Source organism: Convolutriloba macropyga, chromosome 7, assembly GCF_964194025.1.
Source record: "Convolutriloba macropyga chromosome 7, txConMacr16.3, whole genome shotgun sequence".
NCBI classification, from domain to species: domain Eukaryota; kingdom Metazoa; phylum Xenacoelomorpha; order Acoela; family Convolutidae; genus Convolutriloba; species Convolutriloba macropyga.
This window is the reverse complement of record NC_134474.1, coordinates 65,533,466-65,550,890: the sequence shown is the minus strand read 5'-3', so window position 1 is coordinate 65,550,890 and position 17,425 is coordinate 65,533,466. Positions and strand designations below refer to the sequence as shown.

The 17,425-nt window shown below is 36.0% G+C and overlaps 1 protein-coding gene across 2 annotated transcripts in view; it reads right to left on the bottom strand.

The window, feature by feature from the left end:
* Nucleotides 1-1,601: 1,601 nt before the first annotated feature.
* Nucleotides 1,602-17,425, bottom strand: part of LOC142342459 (small ribosomal subunit protein bS21m-like) — a 215,764-nt gene continuing 199,940 nt past the window's right edge. Inside the window, exons 2-4 of one of the 2 annotated variants that reach the window (XM_075393797.1) lie at nucleotides 12,852-12,959; nucleotides 12,456-12,635; nucleotides 2,959-3,099 (exon numbers count right to left, since the gene is read on the bottom strand). In XM_075393797.1, coding sequence (XP_075249912.1) covers nucleotides 12,458-12,635; nucleotides 12,852-12,949 — 276 coding nt within the window. In that variant the 5' untranslated portion in view covers nucleotides 12,950-12,959 and the 3' untranslated portion in view covers nucleotides 2,959-3,099; nucleotides 12,456-12,457. Of the gene's footprint in view, nucleotides 3,100-12,455; nucleotides 12,636-12,851; nucleotides 12,960-17,425 lie in introns of those variants that run through there. The other variant, XM_075393796.1, reaches the window with a different exon arrangement.

The window sequence follows — 17,425 nt, the reverse complement described above, 5'->3', positions numbered from 1 at the left end:
CAATTTGTCAAATGAAATCTAAATTATTTCAAGAAGTTTTCGTCATTAGTCTACGCTTTCGTCGACAAAGGAATGTTCAAATACGCACAACTCTTTTCGTGAATGCTTTTAAACCATCGGCCGGTTAATGCTTTCAAAAGTCTGGCTGTTTGTTCAAAAAAATAAAACCGTCTGTTTGTTTTTTTTTAAAATTTGATCTTTTTAAATGTTCAATTTTGACCTCCAGAAGAATTGTCGAAATAAATTGATTTAAGAAGATTTTTGATTTCAAATGAGTAAAGAATTCTCTCCATCCGTCTTTTCAAAGTAGGACTTAAAGTAAAACTAAAATTATTCCTTTTCAAAAAATTATAATATAGCCACTTATACCCTGTTCATATCTGAGGCGCGTAAAAAACAATTCAGTTGTAAATGCGCGAAAAATTTCAACTAAGTCTTAACTAGCTATCATTTTTGAAACTATACCAGTACTTGCAATGTAGATGAAAAAATTTGGGTTCACGTGGACAGTGAAATCTAGTAAAATAATGAGAAAGCATCGCACTTAACAAGGTTCAGGTAAAAAACTAGACTAGTAAAAATTACTACAGAAAATAATAGGCAGCACTAAGAGCTCGAATAGTTGATAATGCACTTATTGAAATTTGCATATTAGGCCGACTAATCTGATCCAACTTATTTACAAAACAGCCCGCGAAAAACTCCATCAGCTTAGATTATTATCAAAATGTTAAGACGGACAACATTGATACTCTTTGTTTGAATCATAAAACAGACTAATGTAACAAGAATAATTTTTGTTTGTCATACTGAACATTAAAATAGGTCTTCACTTTTTGTTCTTTTAAAATCCAACTGAAAAATTTTACGTGCAACTCAAGTCAATTTCAGCTCACAAATAAATTGAATTTTTAGGTGGCCAATAGCGAATTTATAAACGACCTTGTAAAACGGCCAACTTTTTACCTGAAAGGGGGGAAATTCTTAAAATTAACGAAAAATTTTTTCTTGAAATTGGGTCAGCTCCATATACAGCCATAGACAATTGACTGATTAAAAGATAAGCCCTACCAAGCTGTTAGCTAACTAATCGCTCTCTGATTTCTTGACAAATCATACGACCAAGTACTTACCGAAACCAGACAACTGCACCTTGTACTCTGCTTAGAACCAGAACTCAACCAGTAGTTAAAATTAAAGACACTCTCATCGATAATTTAAGAATGGTACAGTAGTTAGTAGCTAGCAAGTAAAACTATCACTAATGCGAAAAACTCACCGTTTAATGATAACAGACACAAAGTTTAGTTAACAAGATGTGATCTATAAATTTTACGACTCGAAAATTAAACTTTTAATGACAGTGTTATAAGACTGTGATACCATTAAAAAGAGCAAACTAATTTGAACAGTCTTCGAAAATTGAACAACAGTTGCGTTAAGCGAAGTAACTTTTCCTACAGACATCACAAACCAATCGTTAACCTAGTTAAATGACAGAGCGGCAGTTCTTTGTTGAGTTACAATTTCATTTTCCCTTTTCAAAAAGCTCAGTCGTAAATATATAGCACAGAAAATTGTTTTCTGGTAAGAAAAAACGCTTTTTGTTCGCCAACTCATTTTAATTTATATTGAAAACAAATATCAGAATAAATTACCATCAGAAGAAATAAATTATTCCAAATCAAAGATCAACAAGAATTTATATGACCAATTTAAGCACGAAACTGAACGGCTATTTTCATGTTTCGCAATCACGCTGTATTGAGATATATCGATTACACGGTTTTGATTCCAAGTAAAACAGGGTCGGCGTGACGTCGCGTAAAAAGCACGAAAAATTTGAAGAATTTTCTCTAAGATAGGCAATTTAACTCAGGAGCTATTAAACAGGTCTAAATATAAGATCTAGGAACCCCCATGGAAAAAAACACCGGTCTGATTCTAACAATAAATAAAGCCAAGTGGGGGGAAAGTCATGTGGAGGTTTATAAAGGTTGGGGCGCTTTTGTTTTTGAGTTTTTTTCCCTATTTTTCTATCTAAAATTGGCTGCGGCCTTTTCCGTGCGGGTTATTTTCCGAAATCGGTAAACGTTGAATGAAAATAATGATAGGTTTTGAAACCTGTTATTATTAATTTCTACATTCTGCTATTCCAACACTCGCAAGGAGGGTCAAAATTTTCATCACATTTAAAATATACAACAAGTGGGCGTTTGTCAAAACTTGTCGTCGATTCTGCGCTTCTGTTGAGCACCATCGAATATCGGAATCCTATATCCTTTAAATACTGATCAAAATCTTTTGGCAGAAACTGAATATTTTGGAATGTTTGTGATATTTCTGGCGTTAACTTTCGCTTCTTCTTATAGCTTTCAAAAGGTTGAGGCTCAAAGAGGAAAATTCCTGGCGATTTCAACTGTTTGAAAACCCGATTGAAACATCGTTTCAAACCATCGTCCGCAAAATTGAGATGAATCCATTTTGAAACAGACAGCATCAAAATAACATCATACTCATGCTTACACATATTAAGCATCGAATCATCGCTTAGAACGTAATTCGAACACGAAAAATTGACAATATCGGAAACCTTGGGACCTTTAGGCGCCTCGATCGTCGCTTTTGAGCACTGAAAAAGGGTTTTAAAATTTGATTTTTCAGGCACTGGCTTGTCAGGAACTGTTTCATTGTTGTTAATATTTGTTACACCGTTGTGGTTCCTGGCACCCTCATAGTGTGAAATATTTCTGCGGGCGATTCCGATTAGATCTTTATCAATGTCAATAGCGTCAACTCTTTTAGGAAGAAATTTTCGAGCCAGTGAAAGGGTCAAATGTCCCGTGTTACATCCAATATCTAGCACCGTCTTCTCTTTGAACCAGCAGGGAGACATAAAAGCCAATCTGCCATCGTCACATTTTGAAGGATTCCGATAGCCATAGTACTGATTATAATTTCCGAATTGAAAGACTTTCTTTGGGGGTTTATCTGTTTTCCAAGAGCTGGGAGTATTCTCTGAAGTAATTGTTGATGTCTTGTTTTGTTTACCGTCGTTTGCACCTTGCTCATCAATAGTGATTCGGCGCTTCATTTAACCTTAAATCAGAGCAAAAATGTTGTTACAAAACTTGATATAAGGAATCTTAGAGGACTTGATGCGGCATTATTCATCCTTAAAAATTGGAATAAATGGTCAATGGTATTAAAAAGCCGCAATTGGCATAACCTAGATAATCCAATTATAAGAGAAAAACTCGAAAAGCATCTCAGATATCAATTTGAGGTCCACGAAAGCAGTTTAGAACTCTTACCAATAGACAACGCCTTCAAAAAATTTCACGAAATGCTCACTGAAGCATTAAACAGTCACCTCCCTGAAAAACATCGTAAACGAAAAAGCAACAAAAATTGGATTGACAATGAGGTTAAAAACTTAGCGACGAAAAAACGTAGTCTTAAGAAACTGGCAGATGCAACTGGAAGTCCAGAAATCAACGAAAATTTTCAAAAAAACTTGTAAAAACCTTAAATCGCTCATCAAATTTAAAAAACAAACTTTTTATCAAAACCTACTTAAAACCGATTCAGTAAAAAACAGAAAAACTTTTTTTCAGCTTTATAGTTCTTCAACCGGCAATTTAGAACCCTCTGAAATTTTTTGCTCACAAAATAAATTAGAAGAATTCAACGAGTTCTCCTCAAACATTGGGAAAAAATTAAATGCGGAATTTTTAACAAGAAGTGCCCTTACAATAGAAAACAAGAGTCAAAGTATGTTTCTAAAATCGATATCTGAAAATGACGTAAAGTACGCTATCAACAACTGTAAAAACAAATTTAGCCTTGATTGCTATAATTTTCATTATTGAACTATTTTTTCATTAAAAAAGTTTGACTGTTTAACAGCTCCTTTACAACTAATGTTTAACAGACGCATAGAACTTGGACAATACCCACAGAGTTTGAAAATTGCAAAAGTTATACCGTTCTTCAAAAATGGAAATAAAGATGACCCATCAAATTTCAGGCCCATTTCGTTGCTACCAAATATAGGGAAAGTATTTGAGCGGATTATATTTGATCGAACTCAAAACTACCTAAACGTTTTTGAAATTCTCTCAGATTCACAATTTGGCTTCAGGCACGGGAAGAGCACAGTTGATTCCATTGCAACCTTAATAGAGGAAATAAGATCAAATCTCCACAACAACAGCGAAAAAACCAAATGCACCTTTCTAGACCTAAAGAAAGTTTTTGATGATGTCGATCACAACATTCTACTGCAAAAATGTTATAGATATGGTAAATACAACATAAATACAACATATTAAAATCATATTTGTCCAATCGAATGCAATATACCTTAATTGGAGAAAAAAGTCCAAACTGAAGCTCATAGAACTAGGCGTGCCACAGGGTTCAATTCTCGGCCCTCTTTTGTTTATTATTTACATGAATGACTTGAGTTTGTCCCAGAAAAAATCGAATGTTATTTTATACGCCGATAACACTGCTGTGAAGAGCAGAAGTTCTGCATCGAAAATTGACGATGATCACGACAAAGCACTAGATAACAAGGAAAAAACAAAAAGCATGCTTTTTGTAAAGAAAAATCAAAAAAATGTTGTGTCGAGAACATTCATAAAAACACAAAAATTGAAGAAAAACAAAGTTTCAAATACCTGGGCATCACGATAGATAATCAACTACGTTTCTCAAAGCACTCAAAGCATGTGGTCACAAAACTTTTGTCGAATTGTTCTATCTTTTATAAACTGAGAAAAGTTTTGAGAGAATCAAAGATGATAAAAGCATTTAGAACATACATACAACCAATAGTACAATACGGAGTCTTGATATACGGGTCAACAACAATCACAACAATTAGGGAAATAGACAAAGTTGTCAAACGTATCGTGCGGCTAATTTTTCATCGAAAAAAGTTTGAAAGCACTTACGAAGAAAGAGTAAAACATAGGATCTATTTAGCATCAGAGTTACATGCCTATGAGGTACTTAAGCAAACACTAAAAAACATAAGGGGACAATGTAAAATTTCACCACTTTCAAAGGGTTTCAATGCAAAACTGCCTTAAAAAAGCAAGCGGTTGATTAAAAACAAAATAACTCTAGGTAAAAATCTATTTCACAGTTTGTCAATAATTGTTCGGATAAGGCGTGTATTAAGAATGCTTCTAGGTTACGATAATGAAATAATCGAAAAGATCGAAAACATGTCTAATACCGAAACAAAAAATTTCTGTCATCAATTTCTAGATAATTATATTTTGGGTAATGAGGACATAGTCAGACTGTTGTATAAGTTTTAATATCACTACTCAAAGGCCTTCCAAAATTAGAATAATGTTTTTACTGCTAGGTTTAGTGGTACCTTGAAAAACAATGCTTCCTCTTTTTTTCATTTTGAATCACTTTCATCCAGATAAACTGAATGAGACACTTGAGAACGGGCCATCGGCCCAATAGTGCTCTCCCACAGTCAAATATGTGATTGTATTTGTACAGGTAAATTTGAAGCTACTTAATGACTGAAGGAAACAATTTATTTTTATTATTATTATTATTATTATTATTATTATTATTAAATGTATTCACTCTTATATGACCGTTTCCGATTGCCGAATAATAGAAGCGAATAAGGTAGCTGAAATTAAAGACATGCTAAAAAAACGAATTACGATTTTAAATTAAATCCTTTCAATTAATCTTTGAAAAATCTCGTTTTAAACCTTGTATCCATGAAAATTAGCCCTAGGATAATCTAGTTTGAATGATCTCGTTTTGATCGCCGATTATAATATAAATTTAAATTCATCAATCAATTACAGAATTCCTTTTTCGAGAGATTTAAGTCGGAGAGAAAAACAAATGCCAGCTGCCACTGGAGAACTTGCTGTTTGGTCTCTTGTAAGGCAATAGAATGAAAGACGCAAAAATTATGCTGATTCAGTCAAAAAAAATATTGAAAAATTTTAAGTTTAGTGTTGGCAATTTCACTGAAACTATTACCTAAATAACTACTAGCTTCAAACTTAGCTTCCTGAGCCAGCACAAAGCACCTGTCTAAAACCACTGGGACAAATGGGACAATTAATGAGGGACAAAAAGCAGATTTCGAAGAGTGATGTGACATTAGGACAGAAAAAACAACCTACTGACGTCAGAAGAATTGCTCTCGAACGACTAGTTGGAGCTCTAATCTACATTCAGTCGGGAGGGGGGGGGGGGGGGGGTAAATAACCTCCAAAAAAGTATTATACATCAAATGATATCATTAGAGGCTATTATAAACTGATAAAATTTAAAGTAAAAAAAATAACACCAAATTTGGTGCACTTTTCAATTGGCTTTACATAGTGAACTGTCACCACTTGAGTTCAGCTGCTGAAACTTGTGAAGGAGCGAGAAATTTAGATCAAGTAAAACTTTAGAAATTGAAGGGCATAAAATTCCCTCGGGAAAAGACTTTTGCATCCCCATACTTTTGCATTAAAAAGACCAGCATGTTAACAATAATTGCTTTGAACTTCGCTCAAAAGCAATTGAAAACGTAACAGCTTAACAATACACGAATTTCAAAAGACTCGAGAAGAGTTAGCTTGTTCGGTAGCCGAACGATTAAGCTTATTGAGTACTTTACTTGGTGATGGGGGGACGTACCACATGCTCAATTGAACGTTACTCATCTAAATCAGCCCTAAAAAGCATGATATCCAAACGAAAGAACAGATACTGCCACAGATATTAGGAGATTGAACGACAGCTACCAATAGTAGTAGTTTAAGAGTGAGCACTTTAGTGCATGAGCACTTCTCAAACTCTTTCAGTTTATAAATCAGTTGGTTTTGATATTGGGTTAGTTTTGGCACAATTCTTTAGCTGCGTGTTTTTTCGTCATAGTTGCCGAGGAAGCGTTGCCAATAGATGTCGCTTACTCGTGATTTTAAATGAGCTGGATCTAAAAGATTTGTTGATTATGTTGAAAAGTAGCAAACTTCTTGACCAAACGTTTTCATCAGTCTTGCTTAATCGTTTCGCGGAAATCTTGATTTTGCTGTTTTGCCCTTGCCTAGTACGTTCATTGTTATTAAAACTAATAAAGTTATCGATGTTCAGGTCGTATCTGCCCTTTATGTCACAAAGTAAGAGCAACAAAAGTAGGTCATAATAAAGAGAAAGTGGTAATATCTTTAATTTGATCAGTCTCTTCTTGTAATGATGATCTCGATATCCATCTTGTAGCATTGTTCTGTAATTTCGCAATGTCGTGTAGGTATGTTTTGGTCGCGTACCAAACCTGGCAACCATAATCTACAAATGGGACTTCATAGCCTACGTTTGAGGGACCCTATAGCTTTAGATTTTTATCTTTTAATTTTTTTTAGCCAATTCAGGCCATTTGCGACCATTATTCCTAGATCTTTCTGTGTTGTGACAGATGACTTTTTGGTCGAAGCTATTCTCGACGCTCAGAATTTGAAACTTGCTTTTATGAAGCTGCATACCGTTTATGTCACACCAATAAGTTAGTGCGTCAAGATCTTCTTGCAGTAATATGGAACTTTCCGACAGCAATTTATAGTCATCGGCATAACCAAACGTTTGACTATATGTCCTATGTTAGTTGGCTGATCATTTATAAATACCAGGAAGATAAGTGGCTCCATTATTGACCCTTGGGGGACTCCACTTGTTTCATGTCTAAATTCAGATTTGAACTCTCGTGTTTTTAAACATTGTTGTCCATTTTCACAATAGTCAGGAATCAATCAAGCCCATGTATGCAAGTTATTCGATAATTGAGTGTCCTAGTGTATCAAAGGCTTTTTTAGTCTAGTTACATTAATTCTATATAAGAGAAGCGATGACCAAAAATTTTTCATCATCAATTTTCGTCTTTTATTCAATTCGACCACTACAAGTTCTTGCCGACGAAACAACAAACACTAAACTTCGTTTGTCACTAACAACTGATATGTATGTGGATGACCTACTTACGGGATGCGAAGATTCAGAAGCCGCAGAGAAGCTTCAGGACGCCATTATTACGCTTCTTGCTTCAGCAGGTTTTGATATACGAAAATGGGTATCTAGCGACTCAAAACTTGTATCAAGACTAGCTGCCACTTTCAGAGAAACGGAAGACGAGAAGATAATTGAAAGCGAAGACTATGCCATTAAGACGCTTGGGATAAGGTGGAATCCAAATCCTGATCAATTTGGTTTCACAGTAAAACTTGACAAGGGAACTCCATTTACAAAACGGCACATCCTCTCAGAAGTTTCACGTTTATTTGACCCACTGGGATGGCTATCACCAACGACTATTCAACATAAATCCTTTGTTCAACTGTTGTGGATGGACAAACTTAGCTGGGATCAACCTTTATCGGACCCAATTCTAGAGCAGTACCTGCGACTTCGAGCACAACTGAAGGATCTTGAAAAAATTAGTCTGCAACGGAAGGTTCTCAAGCCAACCACGAAATCAGATTTGCAGTTGCACGTCTTTTGCGACGCTTCTACTACAGCTTATGCTGCTGTCGTTTTCATCAGACAAGAGACAGACAATTTCATTGAAACAAATGCTTACAGCAAAGACGAGAGTTGCACCAATTAAATCAGTTTGTGTGCCAAGGTTGGAACTTTGTGCTGCTCTGCTAGGAGCTAAGCTTGTTGAGGCAGTGACAAATGCTATTAGCGATGAACGGTTTCCAACTCCGAAGGTTTTTGCGTGGTCAGATTCTACAGTTACAATTGCTTGGCTACAAGATTATCCGAGGAAATGGAAAACATTTGTCGCCAACCGAGTAGCGAAAATACAAGAAATTATTCCAGCCAGTAGTTGGAAATATGTCCCAACAGAAGATAATCCAGCGGATTGTGCTTCCAGAGGATTAGCAGCAGCTGATTTGATGAACCATAAGCTTTGGTGGGATGGACCAGAGTGGTTGCGGCAACCTGAAAACGCCTGGCCTTCACTTGACATTTTGTCACCTACAGGAGAAGAGACCAAAAAAGAAGTAAAGGTGCAATCTGAAAACGTGACAATGATTTCATCAAAAGAAGATAACGCAATTTTTTTGATGATAAATCGGCATTCGTCAATACATAAAGTTACAAGGATATTTACCTATGTCCAAAAGTTCATCTGCAGTATCAGGAGAAGAATTCAATGTTCAAAACCGAAACAACGGACAACAAAAATGTCGAACAGCATAAAAGCATGCTCTTCAACGCCAAACGAAAGGTCTGATAGTAATGAGTCTACGTCTCAACCAATGATCTGGACTTATAATTCAGTCTCTTTACAAGGGAAAGATTTATACGAAGGACGACTTCAACTGTACAGCTTCATACAGCGAAACTTTCTTCATGAATACAAGATCATCATGAATCAGCCCACTGAAGATGCAAACAACAGCAGCAGAGATGCGACAAAACAATACGGTCAGCAACGTATCAAATCCACTGGACCAGAGGGGGTCGGTGGTATAGGTAGGGCCGGGGGCCCAGGTGCTTACATCAACACCAGGATTGGCAAGGGCACGGGGATCTCTTTAGTTACCAATGGTCCTGAACACTTAGGTAGGACCGGAGGCCCGGGATGTCTTGTCAACGCCAAGGGCCCGGACGAAAATTGGAGCTCAAGTTCAGCCGGTACTCCTGAGGTTATAGGTAGGGCCGGGGGCCCAGGTAGTCTTAGTCTTGTCAGCGCTGGGAGCGCAGATGAAAGTTTGAGCTCTTTTTCTACTAGTTCACTAGGTATAGGTAGGGCCGGGGGCCCAGATAGTCTTGTCAGCGCCGGGGGCGCAGGTGAAAATGCGAGCTCCGTTTCTACTAATTCCTTAGGTACAGGTAGGGCCGGGGGCCCTGGTAATCTTTTCAGCGCCGGGGGCGCAGATGATAATGTTTCTACTACCAATTCCTTAGGTATAGGTAGGGCCGGGGGCCCAGGTAGTCTTGTCAGCGCCGGGGACGCAGGTGAAAATGCCAACTCAGTTTCTATTACCAATTCCTTAGGTATAGGGAGGGCCGGGGGCCCAGGATGTCTTGACAGCGTAGAAGCTGTCGGGGTCTCAAGGGATGATGTCAGACATGGTATAGGTTGGGCCGGGGGCCCTGGGGATCAACTGTACATCGTGTCTACCGGGAATACAGAAAATTCTAGCGAAACAGTACATCAATTCAACAAAGATGACACCAGAGAAATAAAATGTTTCGTTAACGCCTATGCAGCAGCCACTAAAGGGAGACACAAAAGACAAAAATTTCCTAGAAGCAGCAGTCTCAACAGCCTTTCACCATTTTTTGATGAAGAAAATAAGGTGATTCGAGTTGGAGGACGCCTAGCCAATTCACCCTACACAATAGACCGAAAATTTCCAGTTCTTATTCCAAGAAAATCGCCAATCACTGAAATGCTTATTCGAGAAGCACACGAGAAAAATCTTCACGGAGGACCTCAACTGACGTTATACACGCTTCGACGAAATATTTGGATACCTGGAGGGCTTTCTGTAGTGAAAGGTGTCTTATACAGATGCAAGCCATGTATCCGTTTTGATGCCAAATTGTTACAGCCTCAGATGGGAGATCTACCTCGAGAGCGAGTAGTGCCGTCCTTTGCGTTCAGTCACTGCGGACTCGACTTTTGTGGACCGTTCTACACGAAAAATGGAACTCGAACGCTTTTGAAAACATACGTTGCAATTTTCATTTGCTTCAGTACGAAGGCAGTTCACATAGAGCCAGTTTTGTCTCTGACCAAGGACGACTGTCTTGCAGCCATTAAACGATTTGTGTCTCGTCGAGGTATTCCTGATGCAATATACAGCGACAACTCAACAACTTTCATTGGGACCAAGGGAGAGTTGGAGTTTCGACAAGCCTTAGCTACGCACGAGTTTGAAGATTTGATATCAACGTTCGGCAAGGAGAACAATATTACTTGGCTTACTATACCGCCGAGAACACCAAATTTTGGAGGACTATGGGAGGCCGCTGTCAAATCTTTGAAACGCCACATGTACCGCAGCATTGGAAGAACAAAATTGTTTTTTGAAGACTTCACAACACTGTTGACACAAATTGAAGCAATCTTAAATTCAAGGCCTATTACGTCCGTTTCAAATGATCCCAATGATGCCTTAGCACTTACACCAGGACACTTTTTGATAGGACGTCCAATCACAGCATTGCCTGAACCAAAAACAACAGGAAAAGAAACAATTTCATTGACACGACAGAAGAAGAGGATGGACAATCTTATCAGAGACTTTTGGAAGAAGTGGTCAACAGAATATTTGTCAAATTTACAACAACGTAAAAAATGGCAAACGGGACAACCAAATATTGACATCAATGATGTAGTAATAATCAAGGAAGAGAACACACCACCCACTCTGTGGCCAATGGGACGAATAACAAAGGTCTTTGATGGAAATGATAAAATAGTTCGAGTTGTTGAACTGAAGACATCATCTGGACTATTTATACGACCAGTCAACAAGCTTGTCTTGTTAATGAAAGAGGATATTGACATGCCGTCATTAGGATCTGACAAAGAAAATGACACAGATGAAGAATGAACAACAGAGGATGCAGACGAGGAATGACATCAAGGAAATGTAAATTACAACTGTACAAAACTGACAAACAAGAACTGATTGAATTAAAGAAAGTATCAACAAACTTGTAATGGGTTGCCGAGAAAAACTATTTACAGCAATTGACCACTTAACCAGAAAGCCAGTTTCAATGATATATTAATAAGGTTGAACCAGTTCAAGGAGGCCGGTATGTTACGATTTACAATAGCCTTTGATACAATGACCTTCAATGCAATCCGAGCAAGATGAGGAAAACAATGATAATTAACCACGTGCTGAAACCAAATATTCATAATTTCAAACGATATTATCACATCCACTTGGTCTTTTCGAGCTTGAGATTCTTAAGCATAAAGCGTTATAATAAAGCATTTCTAAGCAAGTGATTCAATTAATGTTGCACCGCAACACCATGTATGCAAGTTATTCGATAATTGAGTGTCCTAGTGTATCAAAGGCTTTTTTAGTCTAGTTACATTAATTCTATATAAGAGAAGCGATGACCAAAAATTTTTCATCATCAATTTTGCGCCCAATTTGACTTAAACACTTTTTCACTTTACGCACTTTCGGTTTTAAATACGTTTTTATCAAAATTACCGATAATATGGTCCACTAACAAGAGGTCAGTAATAGCCCCGGCAATCGATTCGCAGTTATGGAACAAAAACAGCGTTTGCTTCCTTACATATAAAAATACTAAATACTTAAATACTTCCATAAAAACTTAAAATACATATTTTAAGTCTCATCTTTTCACAGCAGATCTTTCCGCACAAAAACATAGCCGAAAAGAATTTAATTAAAATTATAACAAACTTTCAATGCAGCCAGGGATCAGGGCGGTATGCTCGTTTGATGAAATCTAACTTCTCATGCAGTCCTTGATTATACAAGGTGGTGCATTTTTCAATAGCCAAACGTTTCCTTCGTTGCGCAGGCCTCTCAAAATACCTCTGTCTTTGAGCCTCTTTTAGAATTCCCTCCTTCTGACACCGCCTAAACAACAGGATTAATACTGTTTCAGCACTTTAGCCAATGGCAAAATTTGGGCAAAATGATTGAAGCTGTCATTTAACATTAATCCATTAATCCGTTGTTTATGAGGTCATTTGATGCGTATGTACCCCAGTTTTTTCATGCTGTTGTTGTAATATAATCATGTAATTACAAATTATGTAACTTTAAATTGCTGCTAATTTTGCAAAAACTAACATCTGAAGTTTTCTGTATGCATTGATGACATCTGCCGGGTTTCTGAGCATTACAGTGCGAGCAGCAAAATTGAACTCTCTCGATAAACGAGGCGGCATTCTCAGATCTTAAACATCTATCAATATTGTTTGTCAGATGTATCGCTCATTACGTAAAATTAATTACAATATCCGCATATGTTTTATCGATCTTATTTTATAGAAGTCAAGTATGGCACGCTGATAATTCATTGATGATGAAGCTCCACAGATTTTCAAGCACGTTGCTTTATTGCACGATGCCTATGAAAAATTGCGAGGACTTACTTCGAAAAGATTTCATTGCAAACAAAGTTCCAAATGAACATTTGTCCAACGATGTTGAACAATGAAGTACAGAGGAAAGTACTGCGAGATGTAGAACCTAAAAGAACTCTCAAGGACATATGAAACGGTACATATGAAAACGAGACAACGAAATTGACAATAACGTCCAACCAGCATAAACACTGGTGGGCCAGCATAAACATACCCGGCAGATTGCCGGAAAACAGCCGCCGTTGATTCCCATAACCAAGATTTGATTGAAAGAAGTGAAAAAACTAATGAAAAACTTATTTTGATACACAAACAATTTTAAAGTGCGAACTATTTTGATGTCATTTTGGAGCTAAACATACTCCTGTTTCATAGTGAGAGGACATAGGGGCTAGTATCAATACCAATAAGCATTATAGATGGTAACTAAGAACAAAGTTTGAGCAACGGGAATCTTAATTTGGGCTTAATGGGTTTATCCCGTTTCTATTTCTGATTTCATTATTGATACAGACTCTATTCACATTCAATTTCTTTGCTGCGCAACTGCTGTCTAAAAACAATTTTAGCAGAAAGAGAGAAGATTGAAACTAGCCAAGAGAAGTCAAAAAGATTTCACGCAAAATGTTGAAACAACCTATGACCTAAGGTAAAGAGAAAAAATTTGTATTCGACGAAGTAAAAACATTGCCTGGAGAATTCCGGTTCGTAATAAAGGTACTTAATAATAACTTAATTATAGGGACTAAAAATTACCTAAAAATTACATTACTCCTATATATAAAACAAGTCAAACTTTTGTACGCAATTGAAAAAGTCAAATTACGCTCGCAGCAAAAGTCAAGTCATGTTAGGCTCCCAAAACTTCATTTTGAAAATTTAGAAAACTGCAAGAAATGGCCAAAAAAATGTTCTCTTAATCGAAACATTATTTTACAATATAAGAACAGTAATCGATTGGTAACCAAATAAACTTGTTCGCTCTATTGATAAATATTGGTCGTCGCTTTAAATCACAAGGAACGCGATAAAACTCAAAAAAGACTAAAAAATTTAATGAAAATAAACATGAAAAACACTAAAGAGACAACAATATTCAAACGCAAGAAATCGAATGTTACCAAAACCAAGCCCTACGATTATTAGCAGAAACGCAGCTTTGTTCAAAATTTGACGAAATGAAGCTACCAAAACCCCAATACCAAATGTTAAAAAAGGAATTGCAAACAAAAAAACTTCAAAAAATGAAAGGAAAAACACCAAAATTGGTAGTTCAAATCCATTATTTTTAATTTAGTAAAGGCAGGGCGAATAAAACCATAGGCCTAAGAAGAATTCGGAGAAAATCATTCTTGATTTGTAGGAACCCTTGGCTTCCGGGTCCAATAATAACAAAACCATTTTACATATTCAAAAGGACAAGAGCCGTAAAACATAGGGGCTTTTATCAATACCAATAAGCATCGTAGATGGTAACTAAGAACAAAGTTTGAGTAACGGGAATCTTAATTTGGGCTTAATGGGATTACCCCGCTTCTATTTCTGATTTCATTTTTGATACAGACTCTGTTCACTTTGAATGTCTATGCTGCGCAACTGCTGTCTAAAAACAATTTTAGCAGAAAGAGAGAAGAGTGAAACTAGCCAAGAGACGTCAAAAAGATTTCACGCAAAATAATGAACAAGCTGTGACCTAAGGTAAAGCAAAAAAATTTGTATTCAACGAAGTAAAAACATAGCCTGGAAAATTCGGGTTCGTAATAACGGGACTTAATAATAACTTAATTATAGGGTCAAATAATAACAAAAAATATGAAGTCAAAAACTGAAGAAGCCCAGCGGAACTAAAAATTACGTTACTCCTATATATAAAATAAGCCAAACTTTTGTACGCAATTGAAAAACTCAAAATACGCGAGCACCAAAAGTCAAGTAATGTTAGACTCCCAAAACTTCATTTCGAAAACTTTGAAAACTGCAAGAAATGGCCAAAAAATCAAAAAATGTTCTCTCAATCGAAACATTATTTTACAATCTAAAAAGAGAATTCAATTGGTAACCAAATAAACTTGTTCGCTCTAATGATAAATATTAGTTGTCGCTTTCAATCACAAGGAACACGATAAAACTCAAAAAAGACCACAAAATTTAATAAAATTAAGCATGAAAAACACTAAAGAGACAACAATGATCAAACGCAAGAAATCGAATGTTTCCAAAACCAACCCTACGATTTTTAGCAGAAACGCAGCTTTGTTCAAAATTTGATGAAATGAAGCTACCAAAACCCAACGCCAAATGTTAAAAAATGAAATGCAAACAGAAAAAATCAAAAAAAGAAAGGAAAAACACCATAATTAGCAGTTCAAATCCATTATTTTTAATTTAGTAAAGGCTGGGCGAATAAAACCATAGGCCTTAGAATAATTTTGGAGAAAAGCATTTTTGATTTGTAAGAACCCTTGGCTTGCGGGTCCAATAAAAACAAAACCATTTTTACATATTCAAAAGGACAAGAACCGTAAAACATAGGGGCTAGTATCAATACCAATAAGCCTTGTAGATGGTAATTAAGAACAAAGTTTGAGTAGCGGGAATCTTAATTTGGGCTTAATGCGTTTACCCCGCTTCTATTTCTGATTTCATTTTTGATACAGACTCTGTTCACTTTGAATGTCTATGCTGCGCAACTGCTGTCTAAAAAACTTTTAGCAGAAAGAGAGAAGAGTGAAACTAGCCAAGGGACGTCAAAAAGATTTCACGCAAAATAATGAACAAGCTGTGACCTAAGGTAAAGCAAAAAAATTTGTATTCAACGAAGTAAAAACATAGCCTGGAAAATTCCGGTTCGTAATAAAGGGACTTAATAATAACTTAATCATAGGGTCAAATAATAACAACAAATATGAAGTCAAAAACTGAGGAAGCCCAACTGAACTAAAAATTACGTTACTCCTATATATAAAATAAGCCAAATTTTGTACGCAATTGAAAAACTCAAAATACGCGAACACCAAAAGTCAAGTAATGTTAGACTCCCAAAACTTCATTTCGAAAACTTTGAAAACTGCAAGAAATGGCCAAAAAATCAAAAAATGTTCTCTCAATCGAAACATTATTTTACAATCTAAAAACAGAATTCAATTGGTAACCAAATAAACTTGTTCGCTCTAATGATAAATATTAGTTGTCGCTTTCAATCACAAGGAACACGATAAAACTCAAAAAAGACCAAAAAATTTAATAAAATTAAACATGAAAAACACAAAAGAGACAACAATATTCAAACGCAAGGAATCGAATGTTACCAAAACCAAGCCCTACGATTTTTAGCAGAAACGCAGCTTTGTTCAAAATTTGATGAAATGAAGCTACCAAACCCCAACGCCAAATGTTAAAAAATGAAATGCAAACAGAAAAAATCAAAAAAAGAAAGGAAAAACACCATAATTGGCAGTTCAAATCCATTATTTTTTAATTTAGTAAAGGCTGGGCGAATAAAACCATAGGCCTTAGAATAATTTTGGAGAAAAGCATTTTTGATTTGTAAGAACCCTTGGCTTGCGGGTCCAATAATAACAAAACCATTTTTACATATTCAAAAGGACAAGAGCCGTAAAACATAGGGGCTAGTATCAATACCAATAAGCATTATAGATGGTAACTAAGAACAGAGTTTGAGTAACGGGAATCTTAATTTGGGCTTAATGGGTTTATCCCGTTTCTATTTCTGATTTCATTATTGATACAGACTCTGTTCACTTTCAATTTCTTTGCTGCGCAACTGCTGTCTAAAAACAATTTTAGCAGAAAGAGAGAAGAGTGAAACTAGCCAAGAGAAGTCAAAAAGATTTCACGCAAAATGTTGAAAAAGCTATGACCTAATATAAAGAGAAAAAATTTGTATTCGACGAAGTAAAAACATTGCCTGGAGAATTCCGGTTTGTAATAAAGGGACTTAACAATAACTTAATTATAGGGTCTAATAACAAAAAATATGAAGTCAAAAACTGAAGAAGCCCAACTGAACTAAAAATTACATTACGCCTATATATAAAATAAGCCAAACTTTTGTACGCATTTGAAAAACTCAAAATACGCGAGCACCAAAAGTCATGTCATGTTAGACTCCCAAAACTTCATTTCGAAAAGTTTGAAAACTGCAAGAAATGGCCAAAAAATCAAAAAATGTTCTCTCAATCGAAACATTATTTTACAATCCAAAAACAGTAATCAATTGGTAACCAAATAAACTTGTTCGCTCTAATGATAAATATT